The sequence below is a fragment of the Barbatula barbatula genome (genome assembly GCF_947034865.1).
Source record: "Barbatula barbatula genome assembly, chromosome: 6".
Lineage (NCBI taxonomy): Eukaryota > Metazoa > Chordata > Actinopteri > Cypriniformes > Nemacheilidae > Barbatula > Barbatula barbatula.
In genome coordinates, this window is record NC_136765.1 from 6,785,388 (window position 1) to 6,811,760 (window position 26,373).

Consider the following 26,373-nt stretch of genomic DNA (forward strand, 5'->3'; position numbering starts at 1 on the left):
ATTTGCATTAATATTAATCAACAATTTTTATACTGCTTTTGTTTTATTTTCTGTGTGCAAATAAACAGTGGTTGTGCTGAGAAGCTAAATTCATGTTAATCAATTCAAAGTGATTTGCGATTTCTTCAGTGCTGTGGTAGATTATTCTGTGGCAAAAGAAGCAAACAATAGCCTATTTCATTAAGCTGTACATGACACGCAAGAAAATATGCGCGGTGTAGACATGTTTAAACGTTAAATATTTATTTCAAAATATTAGATTTCCACACAGGTCAATACACAAAAACAGCCCATTTCAAAATTAACTAGATTCTTAGCTAAAACATCAAGATGGCAAATTAATTATTTCATAACAGTCCACGTAAAATTAAATGCACCTTTAACAAAAACATGAGTTTGGACATTAATATGAATGTATAGGTTTATTTTAAGTAAAAGTAAAATAATTAATGCATTTGATTGCCAAATGGGAACAGTCACTATTCGGGCATTATTAGCATCCACCTTAACATCCGCTAAACCTACAGAATAGGCAGCTTAGCATTTCAATGTAGCCTACAAGTTTGACATTTTTACATGAAGTGCAGCTTGCAGAGTATTTATAGCAAGAACTGGAGCAGAAGCATAGTTTTATGAACACTGATGAAAGAACTATTGGTAGATTTATATTTGATTAATTGTTTTCAAAACAAGTCACACAAGCGTGTTTACATGTTTTATTAATAATTATCAAATAATATTTTATGTATTTTACAAAACAAGTCTTTCTGTGTTCCGGGTATTTGTCATTAGCATTGCATTGCTTCAAAGATGGATCAAATAAAGCTGTGAAATGATATCTGCATCACTGACATTATTAAATGCATAAACTATAAATGAATAGTATAATTATGAACAAAGCAGGTGCATTCAAATGTTGTTACCAACTCAGAAACATACACATTACCACAATGTACCCAACATACCCAACCATGCATTTTGCATGTACATGTGTACAACTATCCAAAAATACCACTTTGGAAATATTTTTATTATAATTATTTGAAATTAGGAACAAACACTGCTTTAAATATTGCTGTTTTGTTTATTTTCTGTCTTTTAAGTTTAACAGTTAAAGCAATTTCTAAGAAGATAACATTTTAAAACAATAAGGACATGAAAAAAGCTGTACAAATGGCTTGTTTAAATTACACAGGGTTCACAGACAGACAGAAAACAGTTTACAAAACACAGTCCTCAGACATTTTCTCTTTTTTTTGTATTAAAGTAGTTTGCAACATGAATCTCTCATACGTTTGATATAACAAACACTGAAACCGTATCTCTTTGAAAAGTTCCTGACAATAAATAACCAATATAGAAGTCCTTCAAACAAAAACCAGTCAAGCAGCATTTTGTTTTTTCATTTTGCTGCATCCAGTACAACAAAATACTCCCACTGGTTCTCAGTCATTGACTGACTGTAACAATAAACAACAACCTTGAGTTGTCCTTTTACAATATTTTTCAAGAACTTATTTTGAAATATTGCAATTAGTATTTTCAGTGTCCGAAGCACTCAACTATAGTATTGCATCAAAGTATCATTTTAATATGACTTTGTAAGGAATGGCATTTTATCTGATTGTAAGGTTGATAAAAAAGTGCATCTGTTCCCAAGTGCAGCTGTACAGCCAACCAGTGTTTCAGGGAGAGGTTTTCATATGGCTGGTATATATTTCAGTTCAAACTTCAGTTCAAATCGATCCAGAAATAAAATTATACATTATAAAAGCTAGACATATTCATCTTTTATTTAAAAACCACAGTGTGCGCCAATACAAAAGCAGTATTGCCATGTCAGGGTTGGAGGCAGAACGTAAAATAGGCAGAGTTTCCCTTGTGTACACTCATTTATTCTGATTTAATTTGAGTTCTTGTCAAGTCTCACAAAACGCCTGGTTCACTAATGGTGATGAGTGCTTTTTCTTAAAATATCAAAAGCTATGTGGCTAATTTTGTTTGCGCCCCATGTACAAAACATCAACAAAGTTCTGTCTTTTATTAAACAATTTGGTTCATTTAACACCTGGCATTTAGGTTCATCCAGTGAACCCTAAACAGTATAAACAGCAGGACACAAAATACATTGAGACAATATTCCCACACATATTCGTCACAAGTACAAAGGCAATTATGTTTTAGCGGCAGTCATCTAGCGTAGTGTCCAATGTTGAATTCTGTTCCTACCAGCAATTCGATTTTTTTAAATATTCTGCTCTCTGTTTTAAATCAGAAGGATTGCAGTAAATAGTAGCCTGTCATGCACTTGAACAGGTGGCCAATGGCTTTATTTTGCATTGACTTGTCTTTTTAAAGATGAATGATACAATCCCTCCTCCGCTTTCATTTCGTGTTCAATAAAAAACCTCACAACTATTCATAGCTGAAATAGTGTATGAAATTTTCGCATACATTTAAACAAAAACAATTCCTCCCATTAGATACATTGGAATGAGCAAATTAGCCCTTGAGAGTTCTCAAGCTTCATAGAGCTTCAAATCCCAGTTGAAAGTGCTAGGGAGATCCTAAGAGTTTTCCTTCAAAGTGCCAGCAGGGTAGGAGAATTGAGGGAATCTGAAGACTGATCGCCACTGCTACTACTACGTCGGTGTGCTTTGGAGCAGGACTCTGATGATGGTGAAGGGCTCTCCGGTTCCAGTATGTTGGGGTAAGTGAATATGAGGCTGGGGTTGCTGGGGGTGGATACAGGTGTGGAGGCAGCCACCACAGGTGTGTTGAGACTGTCTCCATCAGAACAAAACATGCCACTGCTTAGGCAGATTGGCTTGATGACTGAATGCTGGACTTTTCCCTCTTCTTCTTCATCTTCTTCCAAAGGCTCCTGCTTCACCACCACGGGACTGAGGCTGTTCAGTAGGCTTCGGGAAGCCAGGTTGGAGCGCATGGTGACAGAAAGGGGTGCACACTGCTGGCTGTGAGACCTCAGGTGTCGTTCTTCAGGGGGTAGCTTGCATACAGGGTTGTGGGCCACCAACATAAACTCTAACTTGTCCTTTTCCTTCTGGAGTGTCTCAATTTCTTTTTGCAGGTCAGACTTTTCTCCTTCTAACTTCTCTGTCTCCTGCATTAAAAAAACACAAAAATGTGTGGTTATTAGAGTACTTAGTTCCAAAAGAGGCAATCCCCTGCAAGTCTCTTTGTTTATCTGGCCTTAAGATTTTGTCCAGAATTTGTAAAAGAAAAAGTAAAAGCACACCTCTCCCAAATTTAATGTGACACCAACAGTGCAGGACGAGTTATTTGCTGAACTTAAAACTTAGGGTTAGATTTTTCACAAATAAGCAATTATGAAGGTTTTAGCAAGCATATCATGTGTATTTTTAAGTATATTGTCTTGATATAACTCATAATAAACTACAAACTATTAAACAATTTTTATTCTTTTAGTAAGTAATAATGGATATTCTGACTGAAAAGACTGATTTTTAAGGCACGCCTGATGGCGAATGTATACCATCCACTCCCGAACCTTGTCCTAATTCTAACTCAAAGAGTAGTTTAGCACCATAAAGGGTGCAACCAGACAACAACCTAAGCAATTATTTCAAAGTTCAACTTAAGCTGTTGACATTCCCCTGTAAATGGTGACGCCTGATGCAACACAACAAAAAAACAATACTTTTTTAAACCACTGTTGTATCTTCTAGTGATGTTCAACATATAATTGAAAGTATAAACCCCATTAAGTATAAACACTGACACAACAATGTGACTAGACAACCAAAGACAAGCTGTACTGGTATAAAAGTTATTTGACTCATTAATGTGTCTAGGAGGAAAAAGGAAACTAAAATCCAAACAAACCCTACAATTACTGAGAAAGAAACTGAAATAATGCATACTTTGAAACAAAGCAACAAGTTATTGTTGTACTACATAGACAACAGTTCCTTATTTGGTGAGCAATTAGGTGGCTGGGGTAAAGGAAGAAGGAAGGTAGCAGTGAGTGGGGTTTGATGGTTAGCTTCAGTTTTCTCCTTAAACAATTTCAGACGTTTGATTCAATCCAACCCCCTGTAGCACATTCCTCCCTCATGCTTCAGGTCTGACATCCTGAGAGATGCCATTAAATAGCTAAGTAGTTCAATTATAGCCTGCATTGTCTGGGACTCGGGGCATTCCCACTTCTGCCAGACAACACTACTCTTCTGTTTTTGTAAAAATTGCCTTTGTATCTTGTTTTTAACCCTAATCTGAAAAGGAGTCAAGTCAAGTCAAGTCAGCTTTATTTATATAGCGCTTTTTACAATTTTCATTGTTACAAAGCAGCTGTACAAGAATGATGACTATAAGTAAAACATAAAAGGTTATGGAATTCAAAACACAGGTCAAATATCAGACACACAATAAATTCCTATATGCAGTGTTAATTAAATAAGACTACCAAATTCTAGCAGCCCCCCCGGCTAGGCAAAACAGTGCAAAACAGTATGCAAACGGTGGCGATGAACCCAAAACTCCATTGGAGGAGAAAAAAAACCTCGGAGGGAAACCAGGCCTAACCAGGGGATTCCAGTTCCCCTCTGGCAAAAACTGCAGCCTCTGCACAAGCTCAACAGTGCTTGCACAACAAGGCAAAAATAAAAAAAATAGATTTAAAATTATCATTAATAATCTAATAGTGGCTGAAGTTTTGTAGGGACGTCACTTCCTTCGTCCAGCATTTGTCAGGTCTAGGAATGGATTGCGCCCTGCCCGCTCCGCTCTTGTAACCTTGGAACAATGAGACAAGACTGGCTGAGAGTAGAGTACTGTTCTGCACTCTTTGATGCAACAAATGCATCAGTTGTTATTGGAAGTGTCCCTGGTTCCGGTTGATCTAACTAGTACAGCCTAGATCTTTGAAATACATATATTATGATAATGTAGTGTATGCAAGATTAAAAAGATGCGTCTTTAGTCTAGATTTAAATTGACAGAGTGTGTCCGCCTCCCGGACATTGCAGGGAAGACTGCTCCAAAGTTTAGGCGCTAGATAAGAAAAGGATCTGCCGCCTGCACTTGATTTTGAAATTCTAGGTATTACCAACTGACCTGACGCCTGAGAGCGTAGAGCACGTGATGGACTATAATACGTAAGAAGTTCTCTCAAGTAGTGAGGAGCTAAGGCTTTATAGGTAATAAGCAAGATTTTAAAATTTATGCGATGCTTTATAGGTAACCAGTGCAAGGTTGACAGAACTGGGCTAATATGCTCATACTTTTTTGTACGTGTAAGAACTCGAGCTGCCGCATTTTGGACCAGTTGGAGTTTTTGTAATAGGCCTGCAGGGCAACCACCTAATAGTGCATTACAGTAATCTAGTCTTGATGTCATAAAGGCATATATAAGCTTCTCCGCATCTGATGATGACAGCATGTGACGTAATTTAGATATATTTTTAAGATGGAAAAACGCAATCTTACAGGTGTTGGCGTCCCAAGACAATTAGAAGATACATGTTTCCTTTGTGCATATATATTGTTAGAAGATGTTTCGGTAACACCTTATAATACTGTTTCATACTTAACAGGTAGTTATGCAGATACCAATGCAGAACAAATGGTTAGTGCTGCATTAACACTGTAGTCATTACTGATAACTAATATGGAAGAAAGAAACCAATAAGTAACAGCACACTGATGTTCAAAGTAAGTAAGAATAAATTAATTATTACTTATTTAATAGTCATTAATAATAACTAAATGCTGTATGTCTCCTGCAGAACTACACAATAACTCTCCATTATCTAACTCATTAATATTGCCACTAAACAGCCTATTAAAGGAACTTGTTTGGTATTAGAATTAATTATTTGAATACTTTCAACTAATTATTACTAATTATTTCGAGAATTTCGTAGAATTCTCAATACTGTGACACTTGTTATTAAATGGATTCAAAACAAATCAATCTGTTGTGCTTTCAATTGTGTCCATAAAAAGTCAGCTCTGTTCAGGTGTGTGTGTGTGTGTGTGTGTGTGTGTGGACTGTTAGTTACTTCAAGCCTTTTTACAATAATGTTTAATTTATTGGTTATACTTGTGGTTTAAATTTTAATTCCCTATACTCCAGAATGACTTTTATATGAACAGGTGATCGTGGTTTTCACATTATAATACTGTTCCGGATCATTAATAATTAATACTGATGTGCTAAGAAAGACCAGAGTAATTACTAAAAAGTTACCATGTTTTTCACTTTATAATACTGTTCCAGATCATAAGTAATAACTTAATACTGATGTGGTTAGACCTGAGTAATTACTAAAAAGTACCTATGTGTCACAGAACGCACAACAACGCCTCCTCCTGGTGTCATTAGGTCCCTCTCTCCTGCATACTAGGACTGCATATCCCATTATCCATGGTGCGCGTCATTCCTGATCACCTCATTATAGTTTCATCAGTCTCACATGTGCACCCTCAACTACCCTTTATCTGGACTGCTCTGTTCTGTTCCCTTTGTGAAGTATTGTGTTGCCAAACTGCTGTCTCAGTTGGTATTGCTTGTTACGCAGTGCTTTGTCCTCATCTCGTGTATTTGACCCTGGACTTTGAACTCGTTTTTGTGAACCTTTGCTGCCTGCCTCTGTCTATTGCTGGATTGATTTTGATTCTGGATTACCCTTGACGTCTTTTGAGCTATCTTGTTCTCAGTTGGTCTTAACCTTAATAAACATCTGCAAATGGATTCGACCGTCTCCGCCTTTGTGTCACACTATGATTTTAACAAAATAATTCAGTAAGAACAGAGTAATACATAGTAATGGAAATTAATGAGAAGAAAAACTTCAGCTATTGTCCTTAAAATAAGCAACAAGGAGAGATATGTCAGATATTTTGGAGGTAAGTTAGCTAGTGATTAGTTTATTTAAATTGATAAAATAGTCAACATCTTGAATTTGTATATTTAATAGTAATCAATATTATATATAACCAGTTTATGGCATAATTATTTTTAGTAGCTGTCAGTGGGTATTTAATAGATCATTATTTAAAATGAATCTTAGTTATTCTTGTGCAGGAGACATAAAGCATTCAGAATGTATTAATGAATTAGTTAAACACCAGTGTGCTGTTCCCTACAGATAAGTGAATCTTTTCTATTAGGTATAAGTAATGATGCAGTATTAATTAAAACCTATTAAGTAAACAGTATTATAAAGTGTTACCTCAGTTTATTTTTAAAAGCATTTGAAAACCTACCCCTTGGAGCATTTCAGTCAGTTCTCTTCTCCGGTTTCGACATTTTGCTGCAGCTAGCTTGTTTCTTTCTCGCCTAACTCTTCGTTTTTCCTCTTCCTCTGGAGTGAGCTGCAGATAAAAAAGAGGGGTGAGCACTATAAACTGATAAGCAGTAAACGTTTTGAGAGCATGCTCTATATATGGATTAAAATGGTTTGGTGTTGTTTCCATGCATCTCAACCTGCTCGTCTCTCTTGCGTCGCCCCCGGGCATCGCCAATGGATCGGATGACCCCCGGTCGTGTGAGGGCTGTATGGCCAAGGAGACTTGGGCCACTAGACACGGACAGACCATATGGATGAGGCCGGGAGTATGGATTAGACATAGATGTGATTACTGTGGGCTGAACCATCCATTGCAGGTCCTGACTGGTAGTTATGGCATTAATAGTTGGAATGAAGGCACTGCTAGAGCCAGGCATATCTACTCTGTACTTCTGTGAAGAAAAGGAAAAACAGAACAAAAAAAGAAAATAAACAGAAATCATTTTTATGACATCTCTTCCTTTCTATCTTTTCTTTCTTATTGCTATTTTCTCATTGTAATAAGTGCCTGACCAGAACAAATATTTACATATTTAAGGAAAGGGTGAATTGTAGACCTTCAACATACATTAAACAAGATAATTTTTTTTGTTCTCGCTAATATGGTCCCCGTTGCCACCCACTTTTTAGCCATTTTACAGATCTGCAGACTAATGAATCAAATTCTATATGCTATCTTCTACTTTGCCCTCTTGACTGCTTGAACCCCAGAGCGAAAGGGTGACACACATTGTGAATCATCGGAAAGCCCACAGCCCGCCCTGAAACAAGCCAACCAGATAATACCCCGAAACAAGCCAACCAGATAATAGCCTCTGTGATGCAATTGACCACAAAGTCACAGTGTATAGGAATTTTTACAGATTAGTATTTCCTTTTTTATATATTGAGGACAATATTATTTACAAAGAACACAATAAGAAAGATAATTAATTACATATTTGTATTGTTATTTATTGATCATTATACAACTACCAAAATAGATCAAACAATGCCTTTATGTTAAAATGTTAACTTTTCAGGTGTAGTTTGTATTTGTTTTGTCAATACAACCTTTTAACTTTTGAGGTTGTCTTATGGTTTTAGTTAGAAAAAAACTAGAAACTTTTTAAAAGGGTAATTACTGAATATGCTTCCATTGTTTTGACTTAATAATTTTTTCTTACAGTGAGGGCACTTTTATACTGCAGGCTCCATTTATATGATATTACACAATAATAGTATAGGCTGTATTACAAAAATATATGTGTATCAAACATTTCTAGATTTGTGATTTTGTTGTTGTGAATTTCAAATTTTTACATGAATTCATATTATTTATAAAATGCTTAAAATATTATCATTAGCCTACACGTTGGTAATAAAAATCATATTAAAATACGTAAGAACTGTAAAAAACGTACTACAAAATATTAGGCTACACAATACACTTTTATAAACATTATTAGTTTAATAAACGCTGAATCACGTTATAGAGCTGCTTCGTCCCTTCCAGTCTTCTGGGACACTGAACAAGGATTCCGTGCCAGCACATTCCATCCACCAAATTCCAGGCCCTTTACACATTCCTGCTGGGAGTTTAACGGGAAACTGACTTCGTTTGACGGAGAATGTTTACCGCAAATCATAGAGGCTGCAGGCGAACGAGTTTCGGGAAATGTGGTGTTGTTAAAACATATCCATACATATTACGAAAATAAAAAACAATTGGCAAGATGATGAAAAATACTGGAAAATGTTACGCCAAAAAGTCTCGCATAAATATTTTATTTTCATTAGCCTAGGGGTTTTATTCTTTGACCATGCGAATGCGCACTTGTCTGAATCTACCTCGCAGGGAAAATTATCATTCTAACATTGCCTGCCTTTAATTCTCGAAGCGTTGTTTTTGCTCTTCTTCTGAAATATCTGAAATTTCCCCACATTCCCCATAATTGGAGTCAAAACAACACATGGACCAGGAGTTAAAAAAACTGCAAATCAGCAAGAAATTGTGTTAGGTGATTTATGACTAGACTGTTATGCACACCATATGAGATTAAAATACCACTGTATGTTTGCTAAATTGACCCTGTTCCCATATATTTCAACCACTGATATCTAGACTGTCTCATAAGGCATTATTAAAGCATAAGGAATACCTTACTAAAACAAACTAAGTGTTAACAAGTTTTAAATGGCTTTTTTCACATCATTATCGATGACTGATTTAAGAAATATTGAAAAATGTCTAATCGATTATGTCTATTATACTTCTGTCAAAAACAATGTAAAGTCTGGATTTTCCCCCCAATTAACACAACTATGGCCAAAGTAAAATGTGTTCATACATACAAACAAATTGTTACTGCACATTTTTTTAAGTTTAATAAAGTGTGATATGACAGTACCGGAAGTGTGACATCCTGTGGCCACTAAGTGCGCATTCTCCATTGGTTATTTTACATTACGTACACCACCCACGCTACTGCCACCTTTATCTGCCGTAATGTCTGATTCCACGGAAGCATGCTATGGAGGGCCAACATGTGCTTTATCGCAACAAAGTGATAGGTTGCGAAAAGGAAAATCACCTCTGGAAATCATTCGTTAAGAGAGCAGGATTCAGGATTGTACATATTGTGCGAAGATTCAAAAACCTTTTAAATATGCGTCCTCTATGCACTTTTGAAACAATTTTCTGATAAAATGAAATGAAAATGTTGTGCATACAGACTGCATTTATTCATCATATGCCCAGTCTTCAAGCGCAACATTTGTGTAGCTTCCTCTACCCAAATCAAAGTCAGAAAGCGAAATCCAGTCACTCCGATAGCTACTCCTGCTACTGTGTATTTGCGTTAAGACGCAAAGCCTATGTGTAATTCTATTGTGTCGCGCGTAGTTACATATAGCCTACTGCTGTAAATAATTATTAATTACGCAGGATAAGTAGGCTCTAAATTGTAGTTTACGTGTAATGTATATAGTACATACAGTTAGAATACGCTGTGGATAAGCAACGTTAAGTCGTTAGGGTTGTATACATAAAACATTTCTGGGACATAAGTACCTGGTAGGTGGAGGCAATGATGGGGCTGGTGTCTGGTTGCGCCGGTGAGCTGCTGCTGCCGCGGGATGATGTGTCGTATGTCCCGGTGTAATCCTGGTACATGATCCAGGGAAAGAGGAGGAAATTTCAGAAGGTTGACAACGAAATCCCGAACGAGTATCTTCAGTCGCAAAAAAGCACTTCCAAGCAAAGCGGTTCCTTTATATCTATACTCTGAAAACAATATCCAAAATACGTTTTAATGAACGATGTATGTAATGTCCAGGTACAGTAATATAATTTTATAGGAGAAGCCAATGCCCTTAATTGTCTCTTACATAGTCCAAAAAATAGATACTCCTGTTGCAAAACTAATGAAATATCATTATAGATAAGACCCCAGAAAAAAATGGGGAAAATTCTGTGAAGCACCTACTGTTCTTCAAGTGAACTCTCCCAGGTTTAGTTCTGTCCCTATAGCAGTGACTCACGGCAACGATGAGTGTACCGCTCTGGATTTTGTTGAACTGATTTTGGCGAATAAGTGAAGTTCGGTGTTACTTCTGCGGGTCGCACAGATGACTCACTTCAATGGCACTACTCTACATCGCAGCTCCGCTTATCAACGCCAACTACAGTCCACTCGTCACAGCACTAACACGTCTCACACCTTAATAGGGGTTTTGAAAATGTAAGTTGTTATATATTATGTTAGAGTTTAATAAGCAGTGAAAATAAAATGCAGATATCAGAGAGTAAAGGCCCATATTCATTATATTTGGCGAAGAAAACTTGTTTTAATATTCTTCCGTTTGTTTTAGACATGCTCGCTTTCAAGTTCACCCCCAGTTCTTGTTTGGTTTCGACCATTGACGCATGTTTCCAAAAATGGGCAGTTGCGTCAGAGCACACGCGCATGGGTTTCCTTGGTAAAGGCATGGTAAAGACGCGTCAGGGATTCCCTCCCTTCTTTCCTCACCTTTCATTTTTACGAAGTGGTCTGTGGGCACATGCTCTGGGGTCCCGAGTGCGCAGAACGCGCGAGATCGTGTGGATGTGAAGGCAATAGAAAGCGGAAAGCTGCTCTGCTGTCCTGTGCAAAGTGCTTTTTTGAATTTGCATGCATGCCCTTTTTTAACGTTTTTTGAATATTTCTTTTGAATTACATTACAATATTTATTTTCCCTATTGGTAATGTTTGTTTCATAAAGAATCTTAAAAAATGTTGACTCCAGATTTAATCACGCTTATCATTATGGCTCAGAAAACAGATAGATGTCGCCAGTAGGGGGTCCAGTTCACGGTATAGGATCTGGAAGATAGAAGGTCAATCTAAATGCAAACTAGGGAACGCTGATGCTCAGGATTTACTTATAGCAGGCAGGTCTAGACACACTGCTTACTGTTGTAGGTACAGGCAATACATGAGCAGAGGGGAACGGAAGTCCACTTCAAAATTTAGATTTCCATCTTATATCCATGAAAATGCCTCCAGATATGTAGCCTACTTATATACACATTTCATACATTCTAAAGGAGCAATTTCTTCATCTGTGATTTAAAATATAAAGTATGTCCCAAGCTAGAGTCCCCCCAGTAATTATCGACCGTGCGTAACGTTCTGATTGTATACACAGAAGAAATACCTAAATGGGTAAATAAATACAACAAAATAACAATCTTATTTGTCTTATAACAATTGATAATTTGATAAGACTATCAAATAATCAAATACGTAACAGATCAAACTATAATACTTGTTATTTTACGCCAGTATGTGTGCTTTTGTCTGCCATCTGATCTGATGCAACGAATTATGGAAAAGAACAAGAACATGAGTGACGCGCGTTCTCTGTGACCGTGCACGTCACTCGGCACAGATCTAAGTAGGGACAAAATTATAACGGTCACACTGCGAATTCACGCCGAGATCTTCAATCTTACTAAATCAATACCTGCCATAAATAGCTAAGGAGATAGTAAAACACGCTGCACCACTGCAGTGCGCAAAAGCGCAGGTCAAAACGGGTTAAGACCCGTACGTATAATCATAAAAATATAAATGTTACTCCTAGATTTTCTTTAGCTATCTGTATAATGTATTCCTTAAAGACTTACAGCTACAATAAGATGTCATTGTGGTCACAGTAAACCTCGCCGTTAGCATTAGTATTTTTCAGCACACAGTGTGATAATTATCAGCTAAAATCTTTCTTCCCAAAATAAATTAATACAATAAAACACTGTGCCTATTATTTAAACAACAAAAATAAATAAATAAATAAAAGCACATTACCTTATTTACAAGACAATGTGTGACCACTGCTGATAAATGGATAAATTCCTTAATCTAGTTTATATATGAGACATTCACATGTTAATCTGGTAATCTCAATAGACCCGCTATGGCTACAATGCTCAACGCTACAAATCAATCTGCAATTAGAACACAACTTTGCATTAGCTGAGGTGAGTCAGAATAGTCTTGGCTACTGGATCCGCGTTCCGCCCGGCCTTATTATTTCCCGCACCCGAATCCCAAATGACACATGATCATTATAACACCCATTACATCAAACATTAGCGGTTCACCCGACGGGTGATGGTTCTGACACTATTTCACCGAACAATGCTTCATGAGAGGAAAAAGCAAAAACACAGACTGGACATGGGTGAGTTGGTGACAGAATTCTCTTAAATGAGCAAAGTTAATGCTGTGAATATTATAATGATCTGAATAGCTCTTTTTATGTTTTCATAAAATCTAATGTCATTACATTCAAAAACGTTAAATAAATGTAAATAAAATATTGCGATTTATAGATTTCAAATCTGATAGAGAGGGGAACACGAGTTTTCTGTGCTAATTTAGGACGGTTTCAGACTGATTAATTTAAAAATCCTAATTCAACTAAATGTAATTTAACTTCGTAAAAGCATTACTGTTGTGCAGTAATAGATATAGCAGACACAGATCTCAGCCTTTGTTACCCCAGATTTATCCTAGAATACTCTGTACAAGCAAGGGCTTTAGGAATAAGAAATGCTCCAGCTACCTTCCAAAGGCTAATGCATTTTGTGCTAGGTGATGTGCCAAACTGTGATGCATCTTGATGACACTGTGGTCTATACAGTCATGGGAATATGAAAAGTATAGCAGAGATGTTTTTTGAAAGGTTGAATGGGGCTTCACTAACCTTAAACCTTTCTAAATCTGACACTGGAAAGGCTACAGTAACCAACCTAGGCAAAAAGGTAGGCCATGCCTTTGTGAAACTTGTTGAAGCTAAGGTAGATGCCATACTTAAATTCCCTAAATCTATAACAAGCGTGAGCTTCGCAGATTTCTAAGAATGTCTGCTAGTTTTTTGCAGAAACTTTTCTTCTGTATTTGACCCTCTCACATAAATCACAGACCACCTGAGCACAAAGAGAGTGTTTAGGAGGAACAGTGACTGTGATCGAGCATTTGAGTCTGCCTGTCAAGTAATGCCTCTTTGTAAACTGCACCTAAATTTAAGATGCCATACAAACTGCATGTGGATGCAAGCCACTTTGGTGTGGTAGCTGTCCTATTTCAAGATGATACTCAAGGTCGTGTCAAGGTGACACATGACACATGCTTGTCAAGTGTCAGCTTTCTTATAGCTCAATCAAGAAAGAAGCTTTGGCTTTACTGTTGGCTTAACAGCATTTCAAGGTTTATCTTGGTAGAAATGCCCAACCAATAGTTGTCTATACAGACCATAATCCCCTGACCTTTCTGTTTTACATGCAGATCCAGCAAATCTGGGAGAAACATTGCAGTATATTAGCACTGATTTCTGACGTGGCAGGTAAAGACCTGCGACTCAACCTGCCGGACTCCACTGAGCAGCGAAGCCTGCAGACCAGACCAGATACTGTCTATTGTTTTATTTATTTATTTAGCTACTTACATGTGTTTCCAGTACATTCAGACTGTCCACGGGAGGCGCATTTACAAACTTACACAGCGGAGACCTCAGTCACTCTTCACTTGCCCTCCACAAGTCTGCTTGTCTGGCTTGTAGGGCTCTGGAACTGTCAGTCATCTGTCAACAAGGCACACTTCATCCTGGCCTTCGCCAGTCAGTCTATTCTCAATTTTCTGGCACTGTCTGAAACATGGATCTGTAAAGAGAAAACTGCTACTCCATCTCCTCTCCATCAACTTCAACTTCACCCACACTCCTTGTCCTTCTGGGTGAGGAGGTGGAACAGGTTTGAGTGTTTTCAACACCTAGAAATTCACTCCTCTGTCTTTCACTCCGAGCCATCAAGATCTCACCAGCTGACAACTGGAGTTCCTCAGGGATCAGTTCTTGCTCCTCTCCTGTCTTCTATATACTTTTTAACACTTCCCTAGGTCCAATTATTAAGGCACATGGGTTCTCTTCCCATTTTTATGCAGATGATGCGCAGCTTTATTTCTCTTTTCAGCCATTTCCTTGCTTACTCCAGCGTTGATCCTTCTAGTAGCATGGCCTTGAAAGCTAACGGAACGGTTTAGCGTGTTGACAATGTTTATATGATATCCTACTTGTAAATCGCTTTGGATTAAAGCGTCTGCCAAATTAATAAATGTAAATCTAAGGCAGTGACAATGTGGTGTCTAATGCACTGTTCAGATCTGTGGGAGTGGCCGCAAAAGTTAAGTGTGTTTAGGGGTCTGAGTGTGATACTTCACTGAATTATGGTCTGTAATTTAAGGGGGGGGGGGGTGTTACGCCCAAGGGTGTTCTTATCAAATCTTTGTTCTCAGAAATGGTATGTTTCCCTGTTGAAAAAACAGCATATCATGGTTTGTTATGTTTTGATACTGGTTTGTGCTGGTTTAAGATGGCCATGTGCTGGTCTATAAAATAGTCAAACCAGCATCAATAACCTAACCCAGCATATACTGTTTTTTTCAACAGGGATGGACGATGATATTAATTTGTGATTTAATCTGTGCATGAAAGATTCAATTTTATGCATTATCTGAACAATTTTCCAGTTAAATACGTATTATACAAAATATAACAATAAATAAACTTAACACAGCACCGTGCATCAGACATTTTGCAGATTAGTAGCTTGAATCACAAAACAATTTATAGGATTTAAAGCAGAAATATATTGACAGAGATGAATATACATCATCTTTAAGATTAACATTATATTCTTGTTTTATCACATACATTTAGCAGGATGTCTGTTTTTTTTTATACAACAATCAAAAGCGTCTAACGTTACACTTACTAACATCAGGGTCTGTTCATTTAAAAGCACCAAATCAATCGAAAATCACTAAAATATGTGTTTACTCTCACATCTGTAAGGTATAAAGTAAAGCAAGAATATTAATAAACCACTAAAGTAATATATCATGCAGTGAGGTAAAACGAAATTACCGTTTTGGTTAAATGACAGTTTTAATTGTTGTATTAGATTAAACTCCAGTTTAATAGCTGTGAAAAATCTGATATATAAAATTTGTTTTGACAATATAAATTTAGCATTTAATAACATAATAGAAATGACCAAATTCATTATTAAAAATGACCAGTGTCCAGGTTATCTGCAGACCAGCATACCACGTCGCTACAATGTTCTACATGGGATTAATTCACAATGTTATTTGAGGATATGGCTACGCCGTTTCTGGAACTTTAGCAAAATTTCTGAGAGATGGAACGTTGCCAAGACGTCCGCAGAACGTGGTTACACAGAAATGTCATACGGTGACCAAATGATGACGAACTGTCAATACTGTGTTTGCTGGGTAATCACCCTGGCTTCGGATTGACTTGCTCAAGCAGTTATTGCAACAGACTAATGAAAAGAATATTTATTTAAGCAAAACCATTATTACATTTCAAAAATCTCCCATTATGGCACCCCATTGGTCATAATGCTCAGTGCAGCCAGACACAAGGGTTGTGCGACTGCACAGGGCCTTGCGCCGGCTCCTTTAAGAACCGACTTCATTTTTTCTTTTTTAAATGAACACAAAAAAATATAATAGAGAATAAGAATAGAACATATTTTCACCACGAAAACTCAATGAATTAATTCAATGTTGTTTCGATGTGCGTGTGCGTCTGATAAATTTCTCCCGTTCCTCCCAAAGTGCGTGCACACAGTGTGCTTTTTCTGGTCAGAAAACAAGATTTGTAAAATCGCAAACTAAAAGCATTTGAAATTTTAGTTTGTGGATGTTCAAATCGCAAAAACCAACACACCCCTCCCCCATATTTCGCTTTCGTCAGTGCTCGGCTCGACCTATGTTGGTCCTGTGCACCTTACTGCTGATTGGCTGCAAGTTTGTTTTGGTACTCGTCCCGACTTTGTCTTAACAAGCGTAAATCGTAAATCTGACACCCCGCCTTAAAGTGATGCAATCGCTTTTAAATGTATGCACATTAAACAATGCGTGCGACAGTTATCCATGCATTTGCATGTCAGTTCTGAAATTGGTCAAAGATAGATTACCTGAATGACGTAAGCATCTAAAGATTCACTCTTTAACCTAATGCTGTTAAATTGAAACAAACCTTTTGCTAAAATATTTTTATATACGGTTTATCTGTCTATTAAATTCTCTTCCCCAAAGGGCGTCGCACATCAAGTTCGCACAGGGCCTCGCAAAACCCTTGATGCTAATGATAATACTAATTTAATACTTAAACTAAAAGGATGAAAAACTACAGTGAAGTTAACAAACTTATTAATGTATGTTAATTACAAAAAAAAAATCATGGTAAACAAAGAGAGCAGTATTGTCATAGAGTAAATCAGTAGGCTAGATCAGAAGAATAAATGGGATAGATCCTAACTTTAAAATCATGATTATGTCCTTGTTTGTCTGTTTTGTTAATGAATGAATTCTAGAGATTACGCTTCATTGACCCATACTTAACATGATAACTTCGCTGTAAGTATTTATTCTTGATATTTACACTACCTGTCTATAAAGTGGACGAGACTTAAGTTAATAAACTTAAGGTAAGAAAATAACAGTATTCCATTAATTTGTCTTTTCAATAGCAAATATTATATTATTTCACCTCATTACTAAAAAATGCTTTATCTTTACAATGTTGTGTGACTGTGTATACTGGTTGTTAATCACAGAAAATGGTTTTGCCAGTTGTACACTGTATTTACCCATAACAAACACCACAGTTTTGAATGTGGTTTAGAAAGGGTTACTACAAGCACTAATTCCTGCTAGAATGGAAGGAAATGCGTCATGAATGCATGACTGACTCTAAACAAAGAGCGACGGAACAGAGCGACAGCCACTTAAAAACAAAGGGGGGAGTGCAGAAGAGTATAGAGGAAGAACTGAATGAATGGAAAAGAAATAGGGGTGGTAGAGGGACGTGAAAGAATGACAGAAGACTTAGCATCAGTCTTTCACGTGAAAGGGTCTTCCAGTAAAGCTGGGGTGTTTGGCCAAGGTAAATATTACCCGTTGCAGTGTGCTTTCCAAGAGGGCAGTAGAGGAAAAATGCAGGGGCATTTGAAAGCTATACCGTTCTTTTTCCCCTTGTTTTGTATAATAGTTACATTTAGCTTTTAAGTTGGTTTCAACCTCTCTTCATCACATGCATTGTAGGGAACAAAATAGATTTGTTTGACTGATTGGTTGTCTGATAAGTTCGTGTACGTTTGTATAAATCCATGTTTTAAAACTGTACACGAATAGGACACACTAAAGCCTATGTGCAAGACTCACTGGTAAGACACCAAGGGACAATAAATTATATTTTCAATTTAATTTTAATTTTGGAGCCTGGCAAAACATTTAGTGAACAGTAAGTGAAACAACAGTTCTTTGTAGTGCATTCGCTATATACATATATACAATATCAATTCAGACACTGTTTTTGCAAGGGCAAACATACAATGAAAGCTGATAACTCTGGCAAAAAATTATATAGAATACAGAATTATGTATTTGCTATATAATTATACAGTATTTGTAATCAAGCAATACGGCCAAAGATGCTGTGTCATATTTTGAATATTTGTTGTTAAACCGTACATGGTACAACAGAATACTTACAATGCAACTTCTTCAGCCATAACAAAATCACAATAACACCATCCAAGCATCCAGTGCCTTATTAATTATATACTAAGGTATATACTACCGGTTGAAGCTCGTATCAGATTCAAGTCACTGATGTTTGCCTACAGGACTATCACTGGATCTGCACCGGCATTCTTTCACACCATACTACACTCCTACACCCCATCAAGAACCCTGCGTTCAGCAAACGAGCGGCGCCTTGTAATGCCTTCTCATAAGGGCATTAAATCGCTTTCCCTCTCATTCTCCTTCACAACTCCTTGGAACGCTTTCCTGTAGCTCAGTGGTAAGAGCATTGCGTTAACAACACAAGGTTTAGGGTTCGATCCCAGGGGATTGCAGATACCTATGTAAAATGTATAGGATAATGCAATGTAAGTCGCTTTGGATAAAAGCGTCTGCCAAATGCCTAAATGTAAATGTAACATTCTTCCTAACGCGGTCTGGTCAACCACATCTCTCACAACCTTCAAAAAACTACTTAAAACACACCTCTTCTGTGAATACTTGACAGACAAATGAAAAAGTACACTAACCCTCTTCTCTCCACAGGTAGTGGTATAGCTTTTGTTGAAACTAGTAACTTTGTATTAGCACCTAATGTACTATTGCTCTTTTATGACATATCGCTTATTGCTCCCCGAACTCTTTGTAAGTTGCTTTGGATAAGCGTCTGCTAAATGACTAAATGTAAATGTAAATATGAAAGACAGAACATTTTATTGAATTATTTTATCAAGCAAATTCATTAAATGCATACTTCCACTGTAGGGCCTCATCTAGCTATAAGGGTAATTGTTGGTGTTGTCGTACATAGTAGGTGAACATGTGTTTTGTGTATACGTCACATTTTTTAACTTTTAATTTTATAAGTTAAGGAATAATTTACATGTGTAAGGATGCAGAAGGGACCCAGAGACATAGAACAGGTAAATTTAACAGGATTAACAGTTTTGGAGAAACAGGCATGTTATGGTTATTCAGAGTAAAGGCAGTATAAACATAGAGAAACAGTTGTTTTCCTCATCTCTCTAAGTTTCCTTGGACCATAACGTGAGGAAGAACTTTTCAGAAGAGGAAGAGTCTGTCTTATAGAGTCAGGTAAGCTTTGGTGTAGCTCACAAGAGACCTTACGCTGTAGTGCAGGAGTGGTGAGTTTTTAAAGGGCAATGGTGTCCGGGTGCAGGTGTGGGGAAATCAGTACTGCTAGGAAGGTGAGTCAGTTGTCTGACAGGGTTGGTGGTTTGCCTTGGATGGTGATGATGTTGAAGACCAGAGGGCTGTGGAGTGGTTTTAACTGTAGCTGATGGAGATCACTTATGGAGATGAAGTTTCCTGGCAAGCTGGAATTGAGAAGGGCTTGCAGATCGATGGTCTAAGATTAATTGTATGGAGAGGTGAGACAGCACAGCGATTTGAGGGTAAAACTGAATTGCACGAGGGTCGAACCGGGCAGGTAGCAATGAGATGTCTGCTAAATACACAGTAAAGACCTGAAGTGATCCTACGGTTTCTCTCCACTCAGGTGAGGCGATATGAATCCACTTGCATGGGCTTTGGTGCTGAAGAGTTCAGTGTGGCCAATGGAGAAAGTGGAGTGTCCTCGAGACAGGTGGTAAGGCGCTGAGAGATCCTTCTGGATAAAGCTCTCTAATCCCACTGAATCATCAAAGATCGCAATCTAGATCCGCATGTTGGATTTTATTCCCTGTCGGATGCATGCAGCCAGTTGTTATCACTGTCAGGTGATCAGCATAACAACACACTGAATATATATTATGTTTTACATTTAACATAGAAGTAGTATTGGTTAAAGGACTGCAGATTTATCGCACAGTGTGATGACCTGTTTTTCTCTGCACACTTTCAAAAAGTCTGCAAGTGTGTGATGTCAGGTTTTAATAAAATCTATTCCAGCCTTAAGGGGACCAGTGGTTATGTAGATAGCTCATGTAATAAAAACATAACCATTTATTATGTAAGGTCTTTATGCAAGTAATTTGTTGAAAAAAAAACAGAAATGCCATAATAAACATAACTGTTTATTATGGCATTTCTGTTTTTTTTTCAACAAATTACGCACTTGACCTTTAAGATAACTCGCAGTATCTTGATGGGCAACCGTTTATCAGTTCTAGCTGGTCATTATCAAACTTACAAATGACAAATCAAAATCTGCAAGTGCATCCGGGCACAGGAATTTAATTTCACTGGCTCTATCTGCCTTTGTATAACTCTTAATATTAAGCATATTTAACAGGAGAGATAAGACGGACAAATTAATTCACTGTATAGGAAAGGAAACAAAATGCTGAGTGTAAACGTGACTCTTAATATTAAGCATATTTAACAGGAGAGATAAGACAGACAAATTAATTCATTGTATAGGAAAGGAAACAAAATGCTGAGTGTAAATGTGACTCTCATAGCAGGAAGATTAATTTGCTCAAACATTATTTTATTTTAGATGGCCGTTTTCTAGGGTTTACGATTTGGAGAATCAGTTCTGTCTGGTTGAATGGAACATTAATGTGGGTTTAATTAAGGTGCTATGGGGGATTTAAGGCACTCTGTAAGAGCATTTAATTGCCTACCCCCATTGCGCTCTCCACACTGTGTTTACTGCCCACCTCTCCATCCTTTCCGAATCCCTGCAGGGATCAAGCTCTAATGTCAAGGGAACATACAGAGGTTAACAGCTGTGTTGTAGTTGCATGTTAGAAAGCAGCAATAAAGCATGTAACTTTTGCATAATACTAATTACAACTTTATTTTTGCATAACTATACAGCAATTTGTTAATAAAAGACATATATCAAAGTGATTTTACCATGAAAAAATCTGTGGTACTAATATAATGGTAAAATCTATTTTTAAATATTTAAATAAATCCGTTTTTAATCAATCCTGACTAAATTCTGATTAGGTTACCATTGTTGAAAGCAGAAAAATGCACACCCATGACTGAAAATTCATTGTTTACTCTTAACCACTGTTATATAGGCTTGAAAAGAGTGTTACAATTGAGCCTACACAATAGCCTAAAATATTACTGAAATGAAAAGTGAATTCCATTAAACAAAATGATAACTGTAATTTGCATATTATGGGAAATAACTAACAATTCAAAAACAATATCCACCTACTGTCAAAAATGTAATAGTATAAATATAACTTTTTGTGTTCAAATAGAAATTTACAATTAACCCTTTGTCTTCACAAACCACACCCCTGGGGTAAGTTATTTGCTCTTCTGTCATGGGCTGCAATTGTAGGCTATAAAAAGGGTTCTAAAGTTCTAAAAACAAAGTGTTTTAAGTGTTTATTTATAGCAAAGACGTGTATGTTGCTTGTTTAAAAATATGAATAATCATCTCTCCAATTTTCTTTTGACTTGTTGCATTTAAATGTTTCTATTGGCTCAGTCAAAGTTCAAACGCCTGTTTAAAAGAGTGTTGCCACAAGTGACAAAGTTATGAAATCTCAACTTAGAAATAAGACGTTACCAGTCACTTTTGGTTTGGGATCTGAATTGCTTTTACAGTGTATTTAATAATCAGAATAAACAGTTTTTTCACATCCATTAATCTAAAAACAATACCAGCCTCATAAACAATGACTGACACTTCTATTGAAGAACAAAATTACATTTGATTAAATAAAGAAGAAAGAATTAGCTAATATTCAAAACTATTGCTAAATTCGTAGTAAAACAAAAATACAACTTTAGAGTTCACAGAATGTCATATAATGATTCCCACCATTTGATCTGCAGCGTGCACCTGTCCAAATCACTCTACATTGTACACATCACTCCAGCTGACAGGTCAATCAGCCAGACAGACTATCAGAGTGCATTTCCCACCCTGACAGTGGTCAACACTCAATCCAGCCTGACAGTTGACCAGGTACTGCCGGCAGCCAGATACGACCACGCAAGGAGGATGTATGCAGAAAGGAGGATATATGCAAAAAGCGTATCATGTAGAGCTCTAACAAAAATAACAAGACTCTTCAACACAGTTTGGAAATGCAGTTAGGAAATATCTACACTTGGTAGATTTACAAAATACGACAGCTAAAAATAATTGATCTTAATAAAGCTTGCTCTTAAAATTTGTTTGCAACTGTGAGAAGAAGTGACCATATCCTCATCTTCTTAGTCACTGAGACTGTGGCTTTTAAACAAAGGTTCAGATGTTCCATTTACAATGGAGCATCAGTCCCTTTAATTCCTTGTGAAATTAAGGAAAGCTGGGAGCTCCTTGCCAGGGCTAAGACACCTGAGGGGTTTGCTTCTGTAAATCCTTGACAGGTTTAAACTGCCTAAGAAATGGCTCAAAATGCATATGATTCTCAGCCCAGATGAAGATGGGAGAAATCTGCATTCATATTATCATCCCATAATCAGAAATCAAAGAAGATGGGGAAAAAATAAAACATGCCTCTGCAACATGAGGAGGAGACAAAAGCAGAAAGCAGCCAGAGCCATTAACAGACTACATTTGATCCGCTTAGTATGGCTCTCCTCCTTTTTGATTCATGTCTAGTAGAGTAATTAGCAATGAACAATCAGAGCTTAACGAGTGGAGGTTATAATCAAAAAGGAGTGAAAACATATCTTGCACGTTGACAAAATGAGAAATATCTATGCGTTGTTGAACAGAGGCAAAATAAACAGTAATTCTCTCATTTCCATTACATTTTGGAGGCAATTTTTTATGCAACAGATCAAACAACTTGCAACAAAAGGCCTGAAATCTTCCCCACTCTTCCAAATTAGTTAAGCCTCTCAGCTCCATCATCCTAAACACGGTTCGCGTCAACAACCCAGCCACATACCCGAGTGCTGCCTCAGTTAAAATCCTCAATCCCTGCCGCCCCCTCCTCTCCTTCGCTGGATAAAAACTACGACGGGGGACACACTAGACATCGAGTTACCAGAACAGGAAATTTTGCCTGTCTCTGTTTTTGTTGTTTTCTGCAACTTTCTTTTAATGATGTTTCTATCTTTTGTTTTCAGAGGACTATGTAAAATAATATGTTTATAATGTCATAATGTGTCCTAGTTCCATTTGATTAACTTTTGTTTGCCGCTGCCCAGTCTTTTTAGTGTCTTTAGGAAAAGAATGATGATATAGAGTGTCAGATGGGATTTACAATCACATTCTTTTTTATTTGTTTTTGTTGTTTTTGAAATCAAAACACTAGTGTTCTGCTGGAAATTAAGCCTATGCATTAAACATAGTGGAGAAGTCCTTTTTCATTGTTTTCCAGTTTTGATGCTCTACTGAGGAAAAATGAAGGTGGAGGCAAAGGTCACGGTTAGTAAAGTGGGAGCTGTCACATCTACTGTGGAAGATTGTGATTGGAACTCGCACAAAAGAGGCTGGAGCAATGACAAACATGAGGAAGCTGTCACAAAGGATATATCTAACTAACTACAAGGGCTTGAGTTTTCTGGAAGTGGTTAGCCTTCTTGTTTTTTTCTCAGTAATTATTGAAGGATAACATGGTGTCATAGACTGATCATGTCAATTTCCATTTTAACAGTGTCAATAACAGCAAGATCCCATTGTGACATCTTACTCAATGTGACACAATGCCCAATTAGGGTTTATGGGGTGTTTAATAAAAGGTTTATATTTAAAAATCAATATACCTTGAGAAAAATGTAAGTAAAGATAAACACTAAAAAGGCACTGAAGCCAATGTTCAGGAGGAACCGCTTCTTAAAAGTATATTAACATAGTTAAGTGTGAATTCCTAAAACGTTTTGTAGATTTTATATTTGACTAAATATCAGCGTACCCACTTTTAGATGTACATTTGGCAGGTGCTTTAACCCAAAGCGACTTGCAGTGCATTTTAGTCTGTTCATGCACTTGAAAACGTTTTACAGAAGGTTGCCAGTAGCTTACTGTAGATTTAATCTACAATTTTGTTTTAAACAAACTTACCTAGTTCTTATATTTACTTTCATAAACTAGACTAAATATCTAAGGTCACTTTTCTTGTTATGTAAATGTATCGTAATTTAAGACGTTTTAAATATTATTACTAGAAAACAAAACAAAAATGCTTAGGAAGAATGTCATATTGTGAAGTATTGCTGTGCTAATGCCAGCAATGAGACCAGCCTCTTCTTGCTCATTTAAAATCTCAAAGTCAAAGGGTTTGAATTTTGATCAAAGTTTAACTCAAATTTAAAACAGTACCAAATAAGAAAGTAGTTTTAAGTAGTAATTCAGTCTAAAGTAAATTACTGGCAAACCTGCTTCAAAACTACAGCATAGTTTTACAGTGTGTCTTTTATTGGAATTGAAAGAACAACCTTTAGGTTGCTATTGCAATGCTCTAGGTGGGCTACAGGAACAGGGATAACCTGGAAGAGGAAATATCAGGTGACTGTGGCTGGGATTTCTCTGAAGGTTTCTAGAAATATGCATATAACAAGAAGGCGAATCTCAGATTAAGAGGTTTAAAGTTATTTTAAAATAGCGACACACAACTGCAGCTGTCAGCAGCAATTTCTTCAGAGGTTAACCTGCTAGCTTGGAATGACAATACCATGGTAATTGATGAATCTGGGCATCATTTAGATTGCCAAGCTTTTTGTTTTCTGTGGCCCGCTGCCATCAAGATGGTTTAAATAAGGCAGGATTAGTGGATTTTAGGGAATTTACATCAAAGTTGGCAGGCAAGACCTTGACACTAAAAGTGTAGAGCGAAAGAAAACAGGCTCATGATACACACTGTTTATTCATCTACTGCCACTCTACAAGACCTCTGAGATTAACTGTTAACTTAAAACCTAGGCTTTTATATGTTGCTGACACGTGCATGAAACACACTAAAAGGAAGTATTTCACCTGCCAACCCAGTCTTAATGCTGGTTTAAAAAAAACACCTCTCCCTTACCACCTCCAAATGGTCACTGGGAAGTCTGACTAGCACAGTTAGACAGCAGATAGAAAAATTTAAGTGTCAAGTACAGACACAATTGAAAACAGACCAAAATAATCTTCTTTATATATTTTTTATTAGGAGACTTGATTCTATTAAATGCCCCAGATACATTCATTCAGTGGTTTCCAATGAGGTTTGACAGCTCCAACATAACCAACAATAAATTCAGAAGAGGCCAGACCCCCAGGACAAAGAAGACCACTGACAATGACCTTTGTGCTTAATGATGAAAACAACTCTTATTTCCTCTTACAGTCTCACCCTCCCTAAACTGTAGGTTCTTTCACACACCCCTTTATAACTACACTCCCTATGACAAACACACTTATACATTGCTGATAACCCTGCCACTAATTTCTTTACAAAACAAATTTGGTGTAAAACATGCATTTGGCAAAATACAAATAAAGCAACAAATAAAAAAAGATGACATGAAAAAGTACATACAATACATTAACGTTTACAACTGGCTTGTGAGGTCAAAAGGCTAAACATTAAAGCGCCCCAGAAGCTGAGTCACAGGTTTTCCAATAAACAGACATCCCTTCATAGACCTTACATTCAACTCTTTACAGCAGGTGAATTAGAGACCACATTCTGTATGTTCAAAGCTTTCCATTGGCAAAAGCTCCCTCATGGAACTGAGGGATAAAGCTCTTGAAATAAGCCCTGTGGAGAAGAGAAAAACAAGAGAGAGAAAATAAAGTGAAAGAGACAAACAACAGTAATGTCATGTACTGTAGAAACCTACATCTGAAAATACCCTGACTTTCTAATACAATAACTATATAAAAAATGTCTGCGTCTTTTACTAGCATTGTTATGGGCATTCCTACTTAATGCCATTAATTTAAAAAAGAGAGAAAATGTGATTAAATGTATTCGAATAAGTGAAGAAATCTAGAGGACAAAATAAGATTGAGAAAAATGAAAAAGCCT

The 26,373-nt window shown here is 36.9% G+C and overlaps 2 protein-coding genes across 5 annotated transcripts in view; both read right to left on the minus strand.

Annotated features, from left to right (window-relative positions):
- Nucleotides 1-222: 222 nt before the first annotated feature.
- fosl2 (FOS like 2, AP-1 transcription factor subunit) lies at nt 223-10,976 on the minus strand. 3 transcript variants are annotated; one of them, XM_079458856.1, is made up of 5 exons: nt 10,802-10,961; nt 10,387-10,599; nt 7,472-7,726; nt 7,252-7,359; nt 223-3,124 (listed from the first exon to the last, which is right to left on the minus strand). In XM_079458856.1, exons 2-5 carry the CDS (start codon nt 10,486-10,488, stop codon nt 2,582-2,584), a joined length of 1,008 nt encoding a protein of 335 aa, XP_079314982.1. In that variant the 5' UTR covers nt 10,489-10,599; nt 10,802-10,961; the 3' UTR covers nt 223-2,581. The 3 variants fall into 3 exon arrangements, with proteins under 3 accessions (XP_079314982.1, XP_079314983.1, XP_079314984.1); XM_079458857.1 differs by having other exon boundaries at nt 703-3,124; nt 10,387-10,479; nt 10,802-10,976; XM_079458858.1 differs by having other exon boundaries at nt 1,068-3,124; nt 10,387-10,479; nt 10,798-10,961.
- An 11,006-nt stretch (nt 10,977-21,982) lies between these two features.
- Nucleotides 21,983-26,373, minus strand: part of babam2 (BRISC and BRCA1 A complex member 2) — a 112,389-nt gene continuing 107,998 nt past the window's right edge. The window contains exon 12 of one of the 2 annotated variants that reach the window (XM_079459020.1): nt 21,983-26,103. In XM_079459020.1, the coding sequence (XP_079315146.1) occupies nt 26,040-26,103 (64 nt within the window). In that variant the 3' untranslated portion in view covers nt 21,983-26,039. The remainder of the gene's footprint in view (nt 26,104-26,373) is intronic. The other variant, XM_079459021.1, reaches the window with a different exon arrangement.

Coding starts and splice junctions, on each gene's coding strand:
- fosl2 (XM_079458856.1), bottom strand. CDS start 10,488: ATGTACCAGGATTACACCGGGACATACGACACATCATCCCGCGGCAGC. Junction 7,727..10,386: donor TCATTGCCTCCACCTACCAG/GTACTTATGTCC, acceptor TTTTCTTCACAG/AAGTACAGAGTAGATATGCC. Junction 7,360..7,471: donor GACGCAAGAGAGACGAGCAG/GTTGAGATGCAT, acceptor TTTTATCTGCAG/CTCACTCCAGAGGAAGAGGA.